This window comes from Trichosurus vulpecula, chromosome 2, assembly GCF_011100635.1.
Source record: "Trichosurus vulpecula isolate mTriVul1 chromosome 2, mTriVul1.pri, whole genome shotgun sequence".
NCBI lineage: Eukaryota > Metazoa > Chordata > Mammalia > Diprotodontia > Phalangeridae > Trichosurus > Trichosurus vulpecula.
Window position 1 is genome coordinate 21,771,761 of NC_050574.1, and position 17,662 is coordinate 21,789,422.

Sequence of the window (17,662 nt, forward strand, 5' to 3'; positions counted from 1 at the left end):
GGCTTTTCATCTAATAACCAGTGTGAGTGGACCCTAAATACTTCAATGAGGTCATAGCACCAGAGGACAGTCCAGCTGGGACAGTTGGGCACTGTAGAATGACCAATCATACCAGAAAAATCCAGTCTAATGCTTGGGTTGGGACAGCTAGGTGGCACTGTGGATAGAGCACTGAGCTTGTAATCAAGAAAGCTCATCTTCACGATTTCAAATCCAGCTTCAGACACTTCCTAGCTGTGTGACCCTGGGCAAGTCACTTAACCCTGTTTGCCTCAGTTTCCTCATCTGTAAAAACTAAGCTGGTGAAGGAAACCCCGAAATGGGGTCATGGAGAGTCAGACATGAGTGTAACTGAATAACAGCAAATGGACAGATAAAGTGATAAAGGTGAATAAGACCTTAAAAGCAATCAATCATATTTCTAACCCCTTTGGGGATTTTTTTTGGTGTGAGTTTTTTAGGTTCTTGTTTTGCTATACACTCTTGTTCAGTGCAAGGAGACCCGGAACAAGTAGGTAATCGTTTTCTCTGGCTAAGGTCACTAGGAAATTAGGTTTTAATCTAAAAAAGGATGGCAGAGTAGTTACCAAAGCCCAAGACTAACATTCAAGGGTCTATATTTAAAAGACATGTTTTTGTATATATATACATACACATATATGTATAAACACACATATACATATATACACATACTGAGAATAAATTTTTAGCAAGGTCACAAGAAATTGAAGAGTTAAGATTTTTGCACCATATCAAAGGGTTCTGTCATCCCCCCCCTTCAAAATGATAATACTTAAGTTTTAAGTCAATAAAGAACCAATTAATGTAAACGTTGTCCTTCTCCAAAAGGCACACAATTCACAGCCATGAAACATTACTAAGAAAATTGAATTGACCAGTCCTGGTTAGGTCTTTTGAACTGCAAGAGAAAAGCCAGTATGAAACAATAACATATCCAAGAAAAATTTAGTTAAATGGAGTTTCCTTATTGGTAAAGAGTCAGACTGGTGAAGCGTCAAAAAGGAATGAAAGTCTGCATTTGTTTTCCATTGGAGTTTTTGCTGGGCCAAAACTCATTAAAGGTTCACTTTTGATACAGGGCAGATCTGGGCAGTCTAGGGATTGGAAAGCTGAAGGGTTCTGAGGGAAGAGACTATAGAAATGAAGCTTAGTTTCCCCCTTAACTCACAGGTGCCAAGCACCTGAATGCTCTCATTCAGCAGCAATCTATGAAAACAAAACCCTGGCTACCTCAGGCCCAAGGATCTCCCTGATAGCTCACTTGAACACTTTGGGTCCCAAAGCCTCTTTACCTATGGGGGTCTTGTCCCCACTGTTGTTGGTTTGTAGAGCAAGACTGGGGACTGGCCTTGCCTTATGAAATGCTGGCCACAGAGAAAAGCAGAGACTGCGAGCTGCCAATGAGAGCTGCGCCCAGTAAAACTCCACGGATAAATGAGATTTTGAAATGGGCAAGAGGCTGGGACACGTAATTCATATTGATTCTGGCAATGATCGCTGTAAATCTGTTATAGGATGGACGGAGGGGGTGATAAATCTTAACATTCTTCTTGCGTATGTGACAATTCAGGAACAAATCTACAGCAATGAAAAATGATTCAAACTCAAGAGCTTGGATGGATGCTAGGGAAAATGCTGGCGAAAAAATCCCATAATTACAAGTAACTGTACATTTCCCAGGGCTTACACGAATGTCAAATGATGCTCTGGAATTTTAGGGTCATTTTTTACAGGTATTTGGAGAGGTTTGGGGGAGAGCTCAGATGTGTCCCTGCCTTCACTCCGCCATCTTGGCTCCATCCCTCCCCTTGACCAAAACACTCCCTAAAAACCAGGTGACTGTACCCTGAGCTCTGTGTCTCATAGTTTGGTACCATGGAACTAGATTTCCATCTAAGACACCAAAAGGCAGGGCCCTATTCAAGATTCTAGACTCCTCCCCCGGAGTCATAAGTCCAGGTGTCATTCTTCCCCCAAAGATCTTGACCCTGGGGGGAGCCGGGAGCCATCCTCAGCAAAGCACTTCCCATTCTGGAATTTCACATTTTTAGTAGTTCAAACTGGGGATTACCGACCAGATTGTGTGAGGTTCTAAAAAATATACTAGGTCAAATTCATAAACTTGACAGGCCATTTTGTAGATTCCAAAAAGACACAAAGTGCCCTTCACAGATTTAAGGCCTAAGCTATATTTTAAGAAAAGATCAAAGAGTTGTATAATTTTCAATTTACAAATAATCACACCATATGAATATTATTGTTCAAAGATGTACTCAGTGTCTGTGAAAGAAATTTTCTGAAGTCTTAAAACAGGTTCACTGCTGGTTTTATTTTTACTTAAAAAAAATCCAAGACACCTAGTCAGGATATTCATATACAGTAAAAACAAATAAATTCACACATTGCTAATTACAAATTTGGTTGAAAAATTAAAAAAAAATTCAAATTCTGATTTGCCTTGCGATTTATAACCAAGCATCATCTTAACCTTAGAATCACCTCATGTACATAGCATTCTTTTTTTCTTTTTTTAAAGAAATTCTCACAACACATCCGAGAAAGACAACTGCTGGAGCAGCAACATTTGTGTAAACATTGAAAGAGACGATACGTACTTTTTTCCAGACATGAATTCTTCAGGCGAGAATGTAACAATTTCATAAAAACATTGACCACAAGCTTTTGATTGGGTGGAGCCCCCTTGGGGGGCGGGCAGTAACCACATCACTACTGAACCAACACATTGCTTACGTCCAGCAGTAGTAATTTCACAGAGATAAAAAAAAAAAATCTAAAAATACTATCTAGCCTAACACTGAAGTTATCAAAATGTGATCATTTATAAATGGCTGTAAATATATATATATATGTATATATATATGCTCTTACGTCTGATGCTACACTTCTTTCAAAATCTCTCACTCACACTCACACGTACGTACACACACATCCAGAGCTCTCAGTGAACTGTGTCCTAAGGCAAATAAACTTGCAAACTTAGATAAAAGTGATCCAGGAAATAATTAAAAGGGAGAGATTTCTACTATTCTTAAGAGTAAGATAATTGGCTTTTTTTTTTTTTAAACAAAGCAAATTCTGTGGAATGAGCATTTGACAGTGCTCAAAAATGTGTGGTCATTGCCACAAGGAAATCCTATGGTGATGGACACTTCCCAGACTAATGGGAAAAAATTTATGTAATTTTACAAATGGAATGTATGTTTCAGAAACCATCCATCCAGTTCCAGGGCACCATGGAATACAAAGGTTCTTTGCTAATCACAGATTTAAATGGCATGTGTTTAATTCACTCATGGAGAAAAGAGAGCCAATTTTACCTAGCAACTGCTCACTAAAAATGAAAAACTTCCAAGTAGGATTTAGTTCCCCTGCTAAAGGGCAGGAATTGGAGGCATCAATCAATGAGAAAGGTCTCTCCTAGGCGCCATGCTCTTTGTGCTGCTGGAGGTCCACGCATTTAAAATCAGAGAAGGAATCACTCTATGGAGCACCAGAGAGAAAGCAAGCATGAGAAGGAACAATATTTAAGACAGGGGGAAAAAGCAACCTAAGCATCATTTTCCTCTGAACTGCGTATCCCTTCGCTTCCACCACGCTGCCCTAAAACGCTAGGCAGAGGACAGTCTAGCAGACGCCAGTGCTCAGGGCAGGGTGGAGGGGCTGTGCAGATAGACTCCATCTAAAGTCTGGGAATGCTAAAAACCAAGAGGATCTACAAAATGCTGACGTTTAAATTCCTGTGAGGACAGAAAGGCCTGTCCGTGCCTACTAAGGCTTACGAGTGTTGACTTGACTTCTCTATTCCTTACTGAACAAGGCAAAGCTGGAGTGCAAACGTCTTGCTTAAGCACAAACTTCAGTGGAAGCAGCTCTGTGAGACGGAGGTAGAGTCCATCCAGTGTGGAACCTGGATCCACTGAATTCATGGGAACAACTATCCCAGCCCCCAATTTAGCCAGAAGGGATGGATCCAATGCAGTTAAGGCTCCGGGCTCACTGGAGTCATCCTCCTTATTACATCCCACCTGGGTGAGACTGACCTTATGCTCCACCATCCACTGCTGTGATTTAACCTCTTTGGAATTGTGATGGCTGAAATGGCGGCCAAATGCAACTGATGGTTTCAAGATACTAGGAACACATTTCAAATTTAAGAATTTAAGAGTAAAAGATTCTATTTAGAAAGTCATTCTATTTGCAAAAATAAGTCTATTAAAAATTAAGGAAGAAAACTTTTGGACAGCTCTAAGCATTCACTGATAACTGCAAAGTCATTGAAAAGGCAAGAATTTTAGAAGATATGCAAGGCTTCAGAAGAGAGTCAAGTGTTAAAAACATCAGAGTTTTCTGTCTTGAAAAGGCTGTGCAGGCGCATCTTCATGGTCAGTCACCCAACTGTCTTCGTCCAGACTCTTCTCGTAAGGCAGAGCCCCAACACCCAGAGAACGTTTGCTGTCACACGTGACACAGCCCTCCAGAAAGGAGAGACAGCAAAGCCATTAGGTGAGGTGAAGGCCTTTCTGGTTAGAACATGAGATGACCCCTCCCCCACCAACTTGCTCCATTGTCATCTAAGACTATGAATCAATTTAATACTTATGTAAACAAATGGTACCATTTTATGACTCAGTTTTGCGGTCAAAAGCATTTAGAAGGCCTTTTAGTGATTCCAAAGGGTAAAATGTCAAACTGGCCCAGTACCTGACAAGGCCCCAGTCCCCCATTTTTTTGAAAACAGAAGGGGATTTCAGTAACTTCCCAACCTCAACCTCTCATGGTAAATGAACTTCCTTTCCTGCTCACCTTATCAGAAGGGATACCCAAAGCCTGATCACTTAAAAAGTCCCCTGAGTAGCCAGGCTGGCACACTCAGATGGGCTGCCCCAGCACAAGAAGGGAGGTCCTCCTGGTTGTGTGAGCCCTTTATCTTCTCCTCCCCATCTCTGGCAGACTGTCTAGGAGGTCACTCTGAATCTTCCCCCTGCAGGACTCAGAGCCACTTACGTGGGTGTCTATTTCTCGAGGGACTGTCTGGCTTTGAATCCAAGGGTGCACTTCTGCCAGCTCCTCTTTCTGTCCATCCGTAAACCGAGGTTGATGCTGCTTCATACTTTCCAGCTTCTCTAGGTCCTCTTTTAATACATCTTCTTTAACCCTTCAAGAAATCCCATCACCTTTAATTTGCACATCTTTTGACAGGGAAGGCTAATTTATTCCAATAAGGTAGATAGTTTTAATTTAGGGAAAGTAGGACATACACATTCGGACTAGGCCTTGAGGCCACATGTGGCCCTCTAAGTTCTCAAGTAGGGCCCTCGGACTTAATTCAAACTTCACTTCAGTCAAAGGGCTGCACTTCAGGACGTAGAGGGCCACATGCAGCCTTGAAGCTGCAGGTTCCCCACCCCTGGACTAGACTTTCTAATATGTGAAACCCTGATAATCCTTCCAATTCTATTATAATGTAAAGACTCTGATTTCTAAGCCAGAGAGAGTTATTCTGCATGGGCCTAGGACATCATTTCTCCCCTTCCTTCTAAAGAATGCACTTTCTAAGAGCTATGATTTAAAATACCTTAAAACCAACAAACACAAATGATGCTATAAAATGATTTCATTCCATCCAAGTCTTAAATAGCCAGAAGTTCCTAAGACAACAGAGTTCTTTATCGCCTTACCTCTCGGGGACCTGATACGTCATCAGGACGCACTCGGGGGTCTGCTCTATCATCCCCCAGATGGCGTCTCTACCTGATTTGTGGGGTGCTTCTTTTTCCTCTGATTTCTGCTCATTCTGGGAGGTTTCAGAGGAATAGTCGCTACTTGCAAAGTATTTGCTGCTATCACTGCTTCCTACCAACAAAAAAATAAAAAAATCGAAAGCACTTCTCAAAGTCTGATTTGGCTGAGTGGCCCAGGCAGGCTGGTGGACTGAATTCTCTGGGGACGGCATCTGTAAGTCATGGGAGTCACCGCGCAACAATTTCAACAGAAAATCTACTTCTCGCTTTCCCCTTACCTACCTGTGCCACAACCAGATGTGCCATGGGAGAGTGAGCCATTGGCATCAGAGCTCACAGACCCACTACCCGATGCTGCAGAATCAGCTCCAGCTGGAGAGTCCTTGTGAAGTAGCAGGGTGAACAGCTCCTTGGCCACAGAATTATGGCTATTTTCGTTACCGCCTGCTTGATGTGACTAGGAAGGAGAAACACAAGGAAATGTACCATAACTTCTGTATTTCCAGCACCGTGCAATAGCATCTTTTGATCTGACAACTGAGGAACTTCATCTAAAAAACAGGACAAACTATAGAAATTCCTACTTCTAGGAATATTGCAAAGGATCCTTTAAACTGAACTGAACATTTCTTTGAAGTCTCGGTCATCGTAGCTCACCTTTAGATGATACTCGCATGTCTACAAAGTGCACGTTTGCTCCGTGACCTCGTCTGGTCCTCACAACAAGCTTGTGAGGCAGGGAGGCGGTGCAAGTATTATTGTGCCCACTTTAGAGATGAGGAAACTGAGTCTCTGAGAAGTGATGGGACTTGCCCAAGGTCACACAGGTATAAGTGGTGAAGATGGGATTTGAAACCAGGTACGTCATGTGGTATTTTTGCTTTTAATGCCTGGATTACTTTTGTCAGGAGAACTAAAAAATTAGGATGCAAAAAAAGATAATGTTCTATTGATTCTGCTGAGATTTCATCGGCTAACATGGATGCACACTAGAAGCATGGGGAGAAGCTAAATAACGATTCCTACAACCCTCGAAATCCTGAGAATCTACAGCTGAGGAGCCCATGCTGCCACAGCCTCCTGGATGCCAACGCTCCCTTTGCTCCGACTGACCCTGGGCTCTCCAGACCAGGGCACTGACCGCCACCATCCTGCTTATGCCTGGCCATGTGGAAAGGAGGCACGTGCTCTGAAATGAGTACTGCTGAGAGGCGGCCCTCAAAGCCGCGGCTCTGCCCACTGCCAGCTGTGCACAACTATTTCTGATGAGCACATCTGGTGGTCCTTACGTGACAGAGGCATGTTTTAATGTCCATTTCAAGTGTCTGATAACAGGTTATGTGACCAGAAGATACCTTACCCCAGTTAAGACAGAAAACAGCCGCCTCTCCCATACCTCGCTCCCCCCCCCCCCACTCCCCCCACTAAACCTGCCCATGGTGACACCAGCAGGCTCTATGCACAGTCAGCATGGGTGTGGGGGCCCTGAGTGGGAAGAGTGGCTGTTACTTACATCCTGCACTCCTGTGTCTGACTCCCGTCCCATGTGTGCCAGGGACTCAGGAGCCCCTGGCAATTCTTCCTGAAGCAGGTTCAGCTGTAGTGGGGAGCTACTCCTGGAATGACTAAATAAGGGGTGCTCCTGATTGCTCTGGAGCACCCACTCCTCTTCAGCTGATCTCTGGCTGGAGGCTGGGGATGGTGGTTCTGGAAGGTCCTCCTGCGGCAGTACTGGTGATGAGGAGGGCAGCGGCGGTGGGACTATTTCAGAGCAACCAGGCACACCCAAGAACGGACACGGGGAAGAGAATGGCTGGCACATCTGGGGACAGGCAGGGGGGTTGTGCAAAATAATGGTCATAAAAGCACCCACATAAGGAGAAGGGAATGCTGGCAGCGGCTGCATCCTGTAGGCAGGGCTCAGCCCCGGCTGAGGTCCCGGTCCAGGCATGGACGCTGTGCACTGTGCTCTCAGAGGGGACATCGGGGGCAGAACAGGAAAACCAGAGGCTGGGGAAGGGGCCAAAGGAGGGTGCAGCAACCCACACGAGCCGGGGGGGGCCACGTCTGAAGGCGACCAGGGTAGTCTGCCCAGAGATGGCGTCCCCAGCAGAGAAGGCAAGTTCTCACAAGAGCCGCTGCTGCGAGAGGACACCGGGAGCTTCAGGCGCTTGTGTTTTCCCTTTTTACAGCCGGCTGACGGGGTCTGCTTGGAAGGAGCATCTCCTGAACAACGACAACAAACATGGCCGTGGACTCCTAAAAAGTTCACTAGGCCAAGAGCAACCCACCTCCAAGCACTTTTTCAAAGAACATAAGCAACAGGAGAAAGACCAAGAGGAAAAGGCATTATGCTGAAAGGTACCGGTGGCTCGTAACTAGGACTATTTTTTTTAAAGGACTCTTCCACCCCCATTAAAAAGATATTTGACTCCATCTAATAAAGGGATGGCCAACAGTTGGCCCCTAGAAAAGGGACCCTGGGACATATCCGGAGCCTCTGCAGCCGTGGCCTGATACCTCCATCTGCACCAGCCCTGGGGACATCCCCAGCACTCAGCAGCACTTCATACGCATTGTGAGATCGTTGTGTAACTAGGGATGTGAATTACGTGAAAAATAACCGCTTTGGTACCTTGGATGAGGGGATATCTCATCTTGCTTCTGCCATCCGGCTGGAGATAGGAGCAATATGGAGAAGACAAGATCTTTTCCCGAAATCTGTCCACGTAGTTCTTCTCTTCCTTTTGGGTGTGAGCGGACAGCACTGCCTTCGTGAGCCCTACCTGCCTGAAGCCCTCTGGGGCCACAGGGAAAGTCTGGAGGCTCAGGCTCCGGGCCTCAGCCGGCTCATTGCCTGCAGTAACATCATCTCCAGCAGTCATCTCTGCCAAGGGGACGGAAAGAGATGTTGGTTTCAACTGAATTCTTTACCAGCACTGTGACTCTAGAAAGAGACTTACATATATTCTCTCAGGGGCACAGGATGTATTATACAAACTACTCTGATGCAACCATGAGGACATAAAACTATGAAAACTGTTTCTAAAAAAGGGCCTATTTTTTTAAAAATGCCATTTTTCTCACCAACACTGTTTATGGTTGAGCTCTTTAGTCCGTGAATACTAACTTTACAAAATACACATTTGCACACAATTTGAATGTTACTAAGACATATATAAATGCCATTAGAAATGTGGCAACATTTTGTGATAATACCGGCAAGTGGGGTTAATGATATACCCTAAATACTAAATGAACTTTCTATAGGTAAAAATCTTATCTCACATTCAAATCATTTAAATGTTAGGGAAAATGTTACTAAGGTTCAAAAACACTGGGAGTAGGAATTCAAAACGGAAACATTAATCCATCTACTCTTTGAGATACTGAGCTGGAAACTGGGCCAGGGGCAAAGTGCAAGTGTGCGCTTGGCTGTACCAGCAGAGGGGACTGGAGACTGCTGGTGAGCCTGGCAAGGCTCTCTCACCCTCTCTTAATTGTGCTGTAAGTGAGGATCACCACAGCATGCGCTCCGCTCTGGACAGCACTGCCAGCGCTTTGATGAGATGAAGCAGGTCCACATTTCATTCCACCAACCTTCGCATGGCACTGGACAATGACCGTGAGCTCTCTGGGCACTCTATCTCTTCACATCCCCGCCCCCTCTCCACCCTTGTTAAATGTTACCCAAGATGTAGTGCACACATGCTATGCCAGCAGGGCCAGGCAAAAGAAAATTAAATCTATAGATGACCAAGAAACTTCATTTTAGCCATTAGCCTCAATAGCCAACCCAACCAAACCTTTTTTTTTTTAAATTTCTCAGACCAGCCTCCAACAAAAGTAAAAAATTAAAAAGCTCAAAAGGGATACAGAACAACTTAGAAAATTGGTCCCCCCAAAAAATACTTCTATTGTCAAAGGAGGAGTGACTTGTTCATCTGCTCTATACATGACCTATCTAAACAAAATACATTTTATGCTGTTTGGCTAAGGGGTTCGACTTGACCTTTTCTTTAAAGGTCAGTGGCATGAGCAACTCAAACCAGCCCCATTAATACAAAGACTAAAAAAACCACAACTAAAATGAATGATCATGCTTCCTAAAAACCCTTAGAAGTCAAGGACAGGAAAGGGTCCTTATAATCCAGAGGGCTGTAAGAAGAAAACAAAGGAAAGTGGCAGCAATGCCTGCTTCATGGCTGGGGGTGCATACCTGATTCTGGGTGGGGGACGTGCACCAGGGTGCTGCGGTAGCTGCACTGGCTCGTAGCAGAGAGCACACTCATGGCTTTGGGGGAGAGCGCCAGTGCTGTGCCATTGTCCTCGCTCCCTGCAGGTGTGGCCAGGACTGGAATCTGGGGAACGGCTAGTGAGATCAAAAACATACTTGTAAATAGAATACCAATCCTTTCTTTTCCTGGGTAACATCTTAATCAAATCAACACATCTGCTGGTACTGAGCGACCGCCCTGGACAGGCCGGGATACAAGGAGAACAAGAAACAGGTCTGACCCTCAAGGAGCTGACCTTCCATAGAGGGTAATGGGATGGGGGGAGGAAATCCAGAAAGGCCTCATGTAGAAAGTGGTACTGGAGCTGAGCCTTGATGGAAATGAGGGTTTCCAGCATACGAGGCCTCCACTATCTGTGTGGCAGTAAGTGGAGAGAAGGGGACGGTGTGGAAGATGTTAGAGAAAGGACTAACTGGGTCTGGCTACGGGAGTGAGGCAGAGGGAGAGGGGCTGTGAAGGATGCTGATGCAACCAACAACAACAGGGCAGTCCGGTGGGCTGTTCTGGACATGCTGACTCTGAGATGCTTCTGAGACATTCCACTTGGGACAAGCAGCGTGAGCTGCTGATGTGGGACTGGAGTGCTAAAGAGAGGGATGGCTGGGCACAGAGAGAGTTTATCTGAATCAAGGGAGTCTCTGGGGTCACAAAACAGGGTGTGAAGCAGAAAGAATGTTGGGGTACACCTGCAGCTAGAGGGCATGATATGAATGAAGACTAAGTGAGATCTGGAGATGAGAAAAAATGGCCAGATAGCTAGGAGGAGAACTAAGAGAAATTCATGAAAAGAGACAGGAGAGGACCCAGGGCAAAGCCAGTCACTAGCGTTAGAGGAAAAGCCACTGGACTGGCAAAGAAGAGATCATTGCTAACTTTGGAAAAAATGCTTTCAGTTGAATGAGGTCGGAAAGGCAACCAATCAATACACATTTTAAGTGCCTGCTATGTACCAGGCACCATGCTAAGCACAGAAGATCTAAGAAGAGGCAAGAGACCATCCCAGGCCTCAAAAGATCACAACCCAACGGGAGAAATGACAAGGAAACAAACACACACACACAAGCTATGTACAGGACAAACAGGAGGCAGGCACTAGAGTGAAGTGGGGCTGGGAAAAACTTCCTGTAGAAGACTAGACTTCAAGGAAGCCTGCAGGCAGAGAGGAGAAGGCAGAGCTTTCTGGGCATGGGGGACAGAGAGAAGAAGCCAAGAGATGGAGGGGCCTGTTATGGAACAGCTAGGAGGGAGACCGGTGTCCTGGGATCAAAGAGCACATATAGGAGAGGAAGGTGTAAGAAGGGGCGGGTCATGAAGGGCTTTGAAAACCAAATAGAGCATTTTTAATTTGATCTACAGTCACAGAGAGCCAAGGGAGCTTACGGAGTTAGGGGGATGTGGTCAGACCTGGGCTTTAGGATACAGTCACTGGCGACTGAAGGGAGGATGGACCAGAGTGGGGAGAGACTTGGGGCAGGCAGACCCCCAGCATTACTGCAATAGTCCAGGTGATAAGGGTCTGCACCAGGGCTGCCACAGTGTCACAGAACAGGAAGAGGCACACTTGAGAGACGCTGCTGCAAAGGTGGCCAGCCTTGGCAACATCTTGGATGTAGGGGGTGAGAGTGAGGAGCCCAGGACAACTCCTTGGTTGGGAGTCTGGAGGACTGGAAGGATGGTGTTGTCTTCTACAGTAATAGGGAAGCTAGGAGTGGGGAAAGGATTTAAGGGGAAAGATAATGAATTTCACTTTGGACACAGTGACTTTAAGATGTCTACTGGACATCCAACTTGATTTGTCTGAAAGGCAGTTGGAAATGCAAGATGGGAGGTCAGCAGAGAGTTTGGGGCAGGACAAGTAGATTTGAGAGTCATTAGCGCAGATGATAAGCCAGAGTGCGTGAGGGTTCAGAAGTGAGCAAAAGAAAAAAAGAAGTGGATTTAATATACAAAGAATGTGTGAATTCTCAGCGTGGGAAACTCTCCCTCTTTTCTGATTTAGTGGTGAAATCCCAAGGAAGGCATTAAGTGGCCTCCTGAGGCCCAGGGTCATAAAGCTGGCCAAGGCCTAGCTAGGATTTAAACCCAGTCCTTCTTGAATCCAAGACTATGTGGCATTATTATTATGTGGCCTTACCTGTATTAGAAAAACCCCACCAAAAAACCTTCCCCAGCATAACGGAAGCTAGGTGAATCTGGGATCAGTTTACATACAAGGAAATTTAAGAGAGTTAATCCTTTAAATTGAGTCACATTTACTGTCACTGATGTTTCCATTCGAGAGGAAAATGGGTTCCCATTTACCGTCTAGTGCCTGGGCACCCACTGGCCTCTGACTGATGTGCTGGTCGTCTTCAGAGGAGGAGGAAGTTGTATTGCTGCAGGAGATACACTTCCTCTTCAAGGCAGGGATGTTGTAGCTCTCGAGATACCTGTATCGGAAGCAGGCCACACACACACCCTCTTACCACAGGCAGGTATGTGCGTCCATCCACACGCATGCATACACATAGAGGCATGTATCCATGATAATAATGTTTTGAAATCTAAACTACAGAACCCAGTGGATGAGACAAACGTGCTTTCTGTGCAGATCATCAAACATGCTCTAAATTTAATAGCTGTTTCTCCATAACAGTAAATACTTTCCCCAAGAAAAACATCTATGAGACACCAACAGGGTCACCTTTAAGCACTTGTTCCTAACATGAAAGAAATACTAAAAGGTGAAAAGTCAAGATGACCCAAGGTATGGCAGTGGGCTACCGAGTGGCCCACTAATCAAACGTACCCTCGTGTAACCCTGTCCAGAGAGAAAGTCTATGGCTCTGGGATAACTTGCCCTGTCTCCCAACCACACCTGCCATTCTCCTTTTGCACGAACTGCCCTCCCATCCACCCTGTCTGCAAAGGCCTCCCGTCTCTCACCACAGGACTCACAGATTTTTCACAAGCCAGAGCAAGGCCCATGTTTCTCACCGTCTTCCCTGACTGCCACTGACCTAATGTGGGCTCACATTCAGAGAATGAGGCAATAACCAATAGAGCCCAGGACACGACTAGACATCTTGATATGACCAGATACTCCCCCACTGCATCTCTTTTGTCATTACCTTGACCAATCGCTTTAATTCTGGATTGTTTAGCTTTTCATATTTGTCTCATCTCCCCAAACTAGATTAGAAATCGAGTGGAATCTTGTCTTAGGCTACTTTAGATCTGCCTGCCATTTACCAAGGAGTCTTCAAAGTAGATAAATTGATTTCTGATTGATTGATAATGAAATTTAAGGTAGAATGCATTTAGAATGTATGGAGTCTACAACGATGACTGGTTTTTACTTTTCTTCCACACCTGATAATACTGTCCACACAATTGATCTGCTGATAGGATGGAGTATGCTGATCTTTTCTCAAATCATCACAAGAATCAGTGCCCAAACTACTATTTCTCAGCTCCTGAAATGAAGGATGAGAAGACTTCTTGTTGCCTAGGAAAAAAAATAAGAGATTTCCAAAGTACATGTTAGTGTACTTTGATCTGGATGAGACCACGGCTCCCAGAACAATCACATAATCAAAGCAGAAGCTTGTGCTCTCTCCAATGGCCTCGCTGAGCGAGATGATGGGAGCAGCTACATCCTGGTTAAGTGGTCAGCAGACAGTGGGAGGGGCTTTGCTGGGCTGGCTAACAGCACAAGACCCTGAGTTTATCTAGCTGAATGAGGAAACGTCCTTTAGATTCTAATGGACCATGGAACGAGGATGCAGGTAGCAAGAAAGAGAAGAGCTAGCTTGAGGTTTGCAAAAAAGAAGATGTGACAACATTAATTGGGTTCAACAACATATTTTCCTAAGGCAGGGATGGGAAACCTGCAGCCCAAGGCCACATGGGGCCCTCTAGGTCCTTGCTCAAGTATGGTCCTCTGAGGATATGACTGAGGATTCAGTCAAAGGGCCACACTTGAGGACCTAGAGGGCCCCATGTGGCCTTGAGGCTGCCCCTGCCCTCCTGCAAAAGCTCTGTGAGGGCAGGGACCTTATCATAACTAATCCTGTGTTCGTATCTCCCCTCACACCTGGTCTAACACAGCATTCTGCTAATAAGAAGTACTTAAGAAACATTTATTGAATCAATAAGAGTAAAGAGAAGTCAAATCTCACAGGTGGGGAGAAATAGTTTATCATGAGAAATACAAGAATCACGCCAAGTTGTGATTGCAGAGATGGGTCTGGATGAAGACAGTTAATGGTCCTCGGTGAGAGGTAAGGCTGAGGAAGGGATGCTAACAAGTGCATGATGAGGAAAACTCCTCGGTAATTCAGATCCAGAGAAGAGCTGCACCTGAGAAATGCCTTAGTGCCAGTGGAGCCAGAGAGATTACGAGGAAGGAGCTTGCCTAGTCATGACAGGATGTGGCCAGAAAGCTAATTAGGTAGTTCTGCTGGACACATGCTGCCTTAAGAGGCAGTGACAAGAGATACAAAAGGCTTTCTGTCCATTGTGATATCCTTCAGCCTTTAAAAAACAAAACAAAAGACTTGCCACCGAAAACAAATTGGTCTACCATAAGCAGCACATGCAAATAAATATTTCAGGAGGACAGTCCTACGAAGCAGTGACATTACCGGCAAAGCTCCTAACCGTATCAGACTCTCCGAGACCCCATTTGGAGTTTTCTCGGCAGATACTGGAGTGGTTTGCCATTTCCTTCTCCAGTTCATTATACATATGAGGAAGTTGAGGCCAACAGGGTGAAGTGACTCGCCCAGGGTCACACAGCTGGTAAGTGTCTAAAGGCACATTTGAACTCAGGAAGAGGAGTCACCTGGCCGGCGTTCCATCCACCACACCGCCTAGCTGCCCCTCTGTGACCGTGTCAGGTCTATTCTCGCTACCTAAGCTGTCAGAACCAACTCAAGAGTGAATGCGTGTAAATGGCTCTACCAACCTCTGGTCACTGTTTCATGGTAATTCTTGCTATTATTTTAGCAGCAGAAAAAAGGACTGACCCTGTGTTCTTGCAATTTCTAACATGAAAGTTTACGTACCACACAAACAGGTACCAAAGTTAGTGCTTAGGGAGACAAGAACCCAATGGCCAGCGCTATTAACCCTCGGGCCAACCAGAGGCTTAGAGGAAGACAAGACCACGGCAAACAGCATGCAGAGGGAGCTCCATATTTAAGGGTTTCTTCTACAGTGCCAGGGAGCTGCCAGAACCATCCGAAAGAGGGGAACCTCCCGGAACTGATCCACCAAGGCAGTGTCCGCCTTACTCACCATCAACACGATGCACTTCTATACAAGAAATGCGCCGTTCCCACTCAAATGATGGTAAAGATAGAGATTTTTTGTGGGAAAGGATTGCTTTATTCATTTTGTATTGAATATGCACTAACTTTATCTGAAGCATGGTCTAAAAAAACTGGGTTTCACAGTTTGTAGTGGATAAATTATCAGAAAAAATGTCCCAAATGTTCTACTAATTCCTTGGCATTAGTCTGATTACTGGCATTAAGTTAATTAGTTAATTAACTAAGTCACTAAGATTACAAAGAAATATTATTAAGAAATAGAGCACTGGCTCTGGGATCAGGAGGCCCTAAGTTTAAATCCAGCTTCAGACACTTGACACTTACTAGCTGTGTGACCCTGGGCAAGTCACTTAACCCTGACTGCCTCACCAAAAAGAAAAAAAAAAAAGAAAGAGACAAGAGCTTTTAGCCACACATTTTAAAAGATTCAGAAGTATATATGAAAATAATCTGGGAAACAATGCTGACTCACCTCCTTGTCGCTCTGTACCTGATCTTACAAACTGTTGGTTGGATAATTTGGTCCTTGATTCAATATATAGCTGCTGACCCAGGTTTTTGATTCTGTTGACCGTGGCACAGACCTGCTGCAATGTCATCTTAGGAGGGAAAGGGAAACAAAAACAAAATGCATCAAAAAATATGACAGAAGAAAATGTCAGGGTCATAGTTTGATGTGGCACTAGAAAGGTTCTGAGTCCAGCATCCTCATTCTACAGATAAGGAAACTGAGGCAGAAGTAAGGTGCCTTGCCCAGGGCCACACACACCACTAAGTATCTGAGGCTGGCCTTGAGCTCACACCTTCCTGCTCTCAGATCAGACACTGTCTTGCCTGGGCTGCCATGTCTACAACTCATAACCCCATGAGCACAGGATCACACTGGACCAAGCCAGCTCTAAACAATCTAGTTGCAAATATGCCCATCTGTGGAAGGAGTCCCAGTAGTAGGGCCAAACTGGCGCTGTCTTGGGTTTACAGGGACATTCCCAAGTATAGTTTTGCCCATGGAGGTCACTGGCTACTAGCAGGGTGCCACAGGGCACAGGGTTTGGAGCCTGGAATCAGGAAGACCCGGGCTCAAATCCAGCTTCACACACTGACTGGCTGGGTGACCATGGACAAATCACTTCCCCTATGACTCACTTTCCTCATCCGTAAAACAAGGATCATAACAGTCCTCACCCTCCCAGAACTGTTGTAAGGATCCAATGGGCTCACATTTGTAAAGCTCTCCCCACAGCACCTGGCATGTAGTAGGCACTTAAATTATTCTGAATTAATCTGGCCATTTCAGCAAGTGCTGGGCTCAGAACTCACACTTTAGTTCATTCCAACTAAATACACAAAAGGAAAGAAAACTGCATTCAAATAAAAATACTGAACTAAGGAACTTACTGGCTCCTTCTGTATTTCCTCGACACAGTTCCCACTGGATTCGCTAGATGACGCGATGCTAATGTAATGTTCCTGCGACCCATTGCTTCCCAGGCTGCCGTAGCCACTGGACCCACTGACGTGAACTGGCTGTGAGAACAAACGTCTCTGAGCTCTGAGAAGACGTGCCCGAGGACCTCTCGGCAAAAAGGGCTCCCTTGAGCTTCCCACCCAAGCTCAGCACACGACGTGGGAAGCTTCCAACCCTGTTAGCTGGATGCCAAGACCTGACCTCGAATATCACCGGGGACTCAAAGAGAGGACTTCTAAGAGCTCGGCAAGGAGCTACAAACAAGAACACAACCACCCTCACTGGCTCTTAGCATGCCTTCTATCTGTCCAAACCAGAGTTTCAAGTCTCATTCTCTCCTACAGCTGGTGAACTACTTTTAAGGACTGTCCTTTTGACTTGTCAATTGTAAGGACAGGAGAGCCTCCAGGCCTCTTCATGAAAGCCCCTTTCTGCTGACCTGTTCCTAGGGCCATGTTCTAGTCTGCCGTCTTGCTTGATGAATGAGCGATCCCTAAAATGAGAGCTTTAGGCTCATGATACTGCCCAGCCAAACCATTTAAGAGGAGAGAGCTGGCCAACAGAGGGATTTTTAGGCACTGTGGTTATACAAAACTTTTCATTACACAGGCCCTTGACCCCTCGGACTACATTCAGGGAGAGCTGAGAAATGAACAAATTGATACATAAAATGACCACACCTTCAAGCATCTCAGACAGAGTTTTCAGAGTGAGAAGGGACTGTGAAGGTGATCCAGCCTAATGCCTTCATTTAACAAGTAGGGAAACTGAAGCCTCAAGAAGGCGAGTGGCTTATTC

The 17,662-nt window shown here is 45.4% G+C and overlaps 1 protein-coding gene across 1 annotated transcript in view; it reads right to left on the minus strand.

Annotated features, from left to right (window-relative positions):
- Nucleotides 1-2,331: 2,331 nt before the first annotated feature.
- The window catches only part of PER3 (period circadian regulator 3), a 32,186-nt gene continuing 16,855 nt past the window's right edge, over nucleotides 2,332-17,662 (minus strand). The window contains exons 12-22 of the mRNA XM_036746713.1: nucleotides 16,795-16,923; nucleotides 15,869-15,995; nucleotides 13,433-13,568; nucleotides 12,383-12,510; nucleotides 10,003-10,155; nucleotides 8,419-8,670; nucleotides 7,297-8,009; nucleotides 6,066-6,240; nucleotides 5,721-5,895; nucleotides 5,047-5,197; nucleotides 2,332-4,514 (exon numbers count right to left, since the gene is read on the minus strand). Of these exons, the coding sequence (XP_036602608.1) occupies nucleotides 4,380-4,514; nucleotides 5,047-5,197; nucleotides 5,721-5,895; nucleotides 6,066-6,240; nucleotides 7,297-8,009; nucleotides 8,419-8,670; nucleotides 10,003-10,155; nucleotides 12,383-12,510; nucleotides 13,433-13,568; nucleotides 15,869-15,995; nucleotides 16,795-16,923 (2,274 nt within the window). The 3' untranslated portion in view covers nucleotides 2,332-4,379. The remainder of the gene's footprint in view (nucleotides 4,515-5,046; nucleotides 5,198-5,720; nucleotides 5,896-6,065; nucleotides 6,241-7,296; nucleotides 8,010-8,418; nucleotides 8,671-10,002; nucleotides 10,156-12,382; nucleotides 12,511-13,432; nucleotides 13,569-15,868; nucleotides 15,996-16,794; nucleotides 16,924-17,662) is intronic.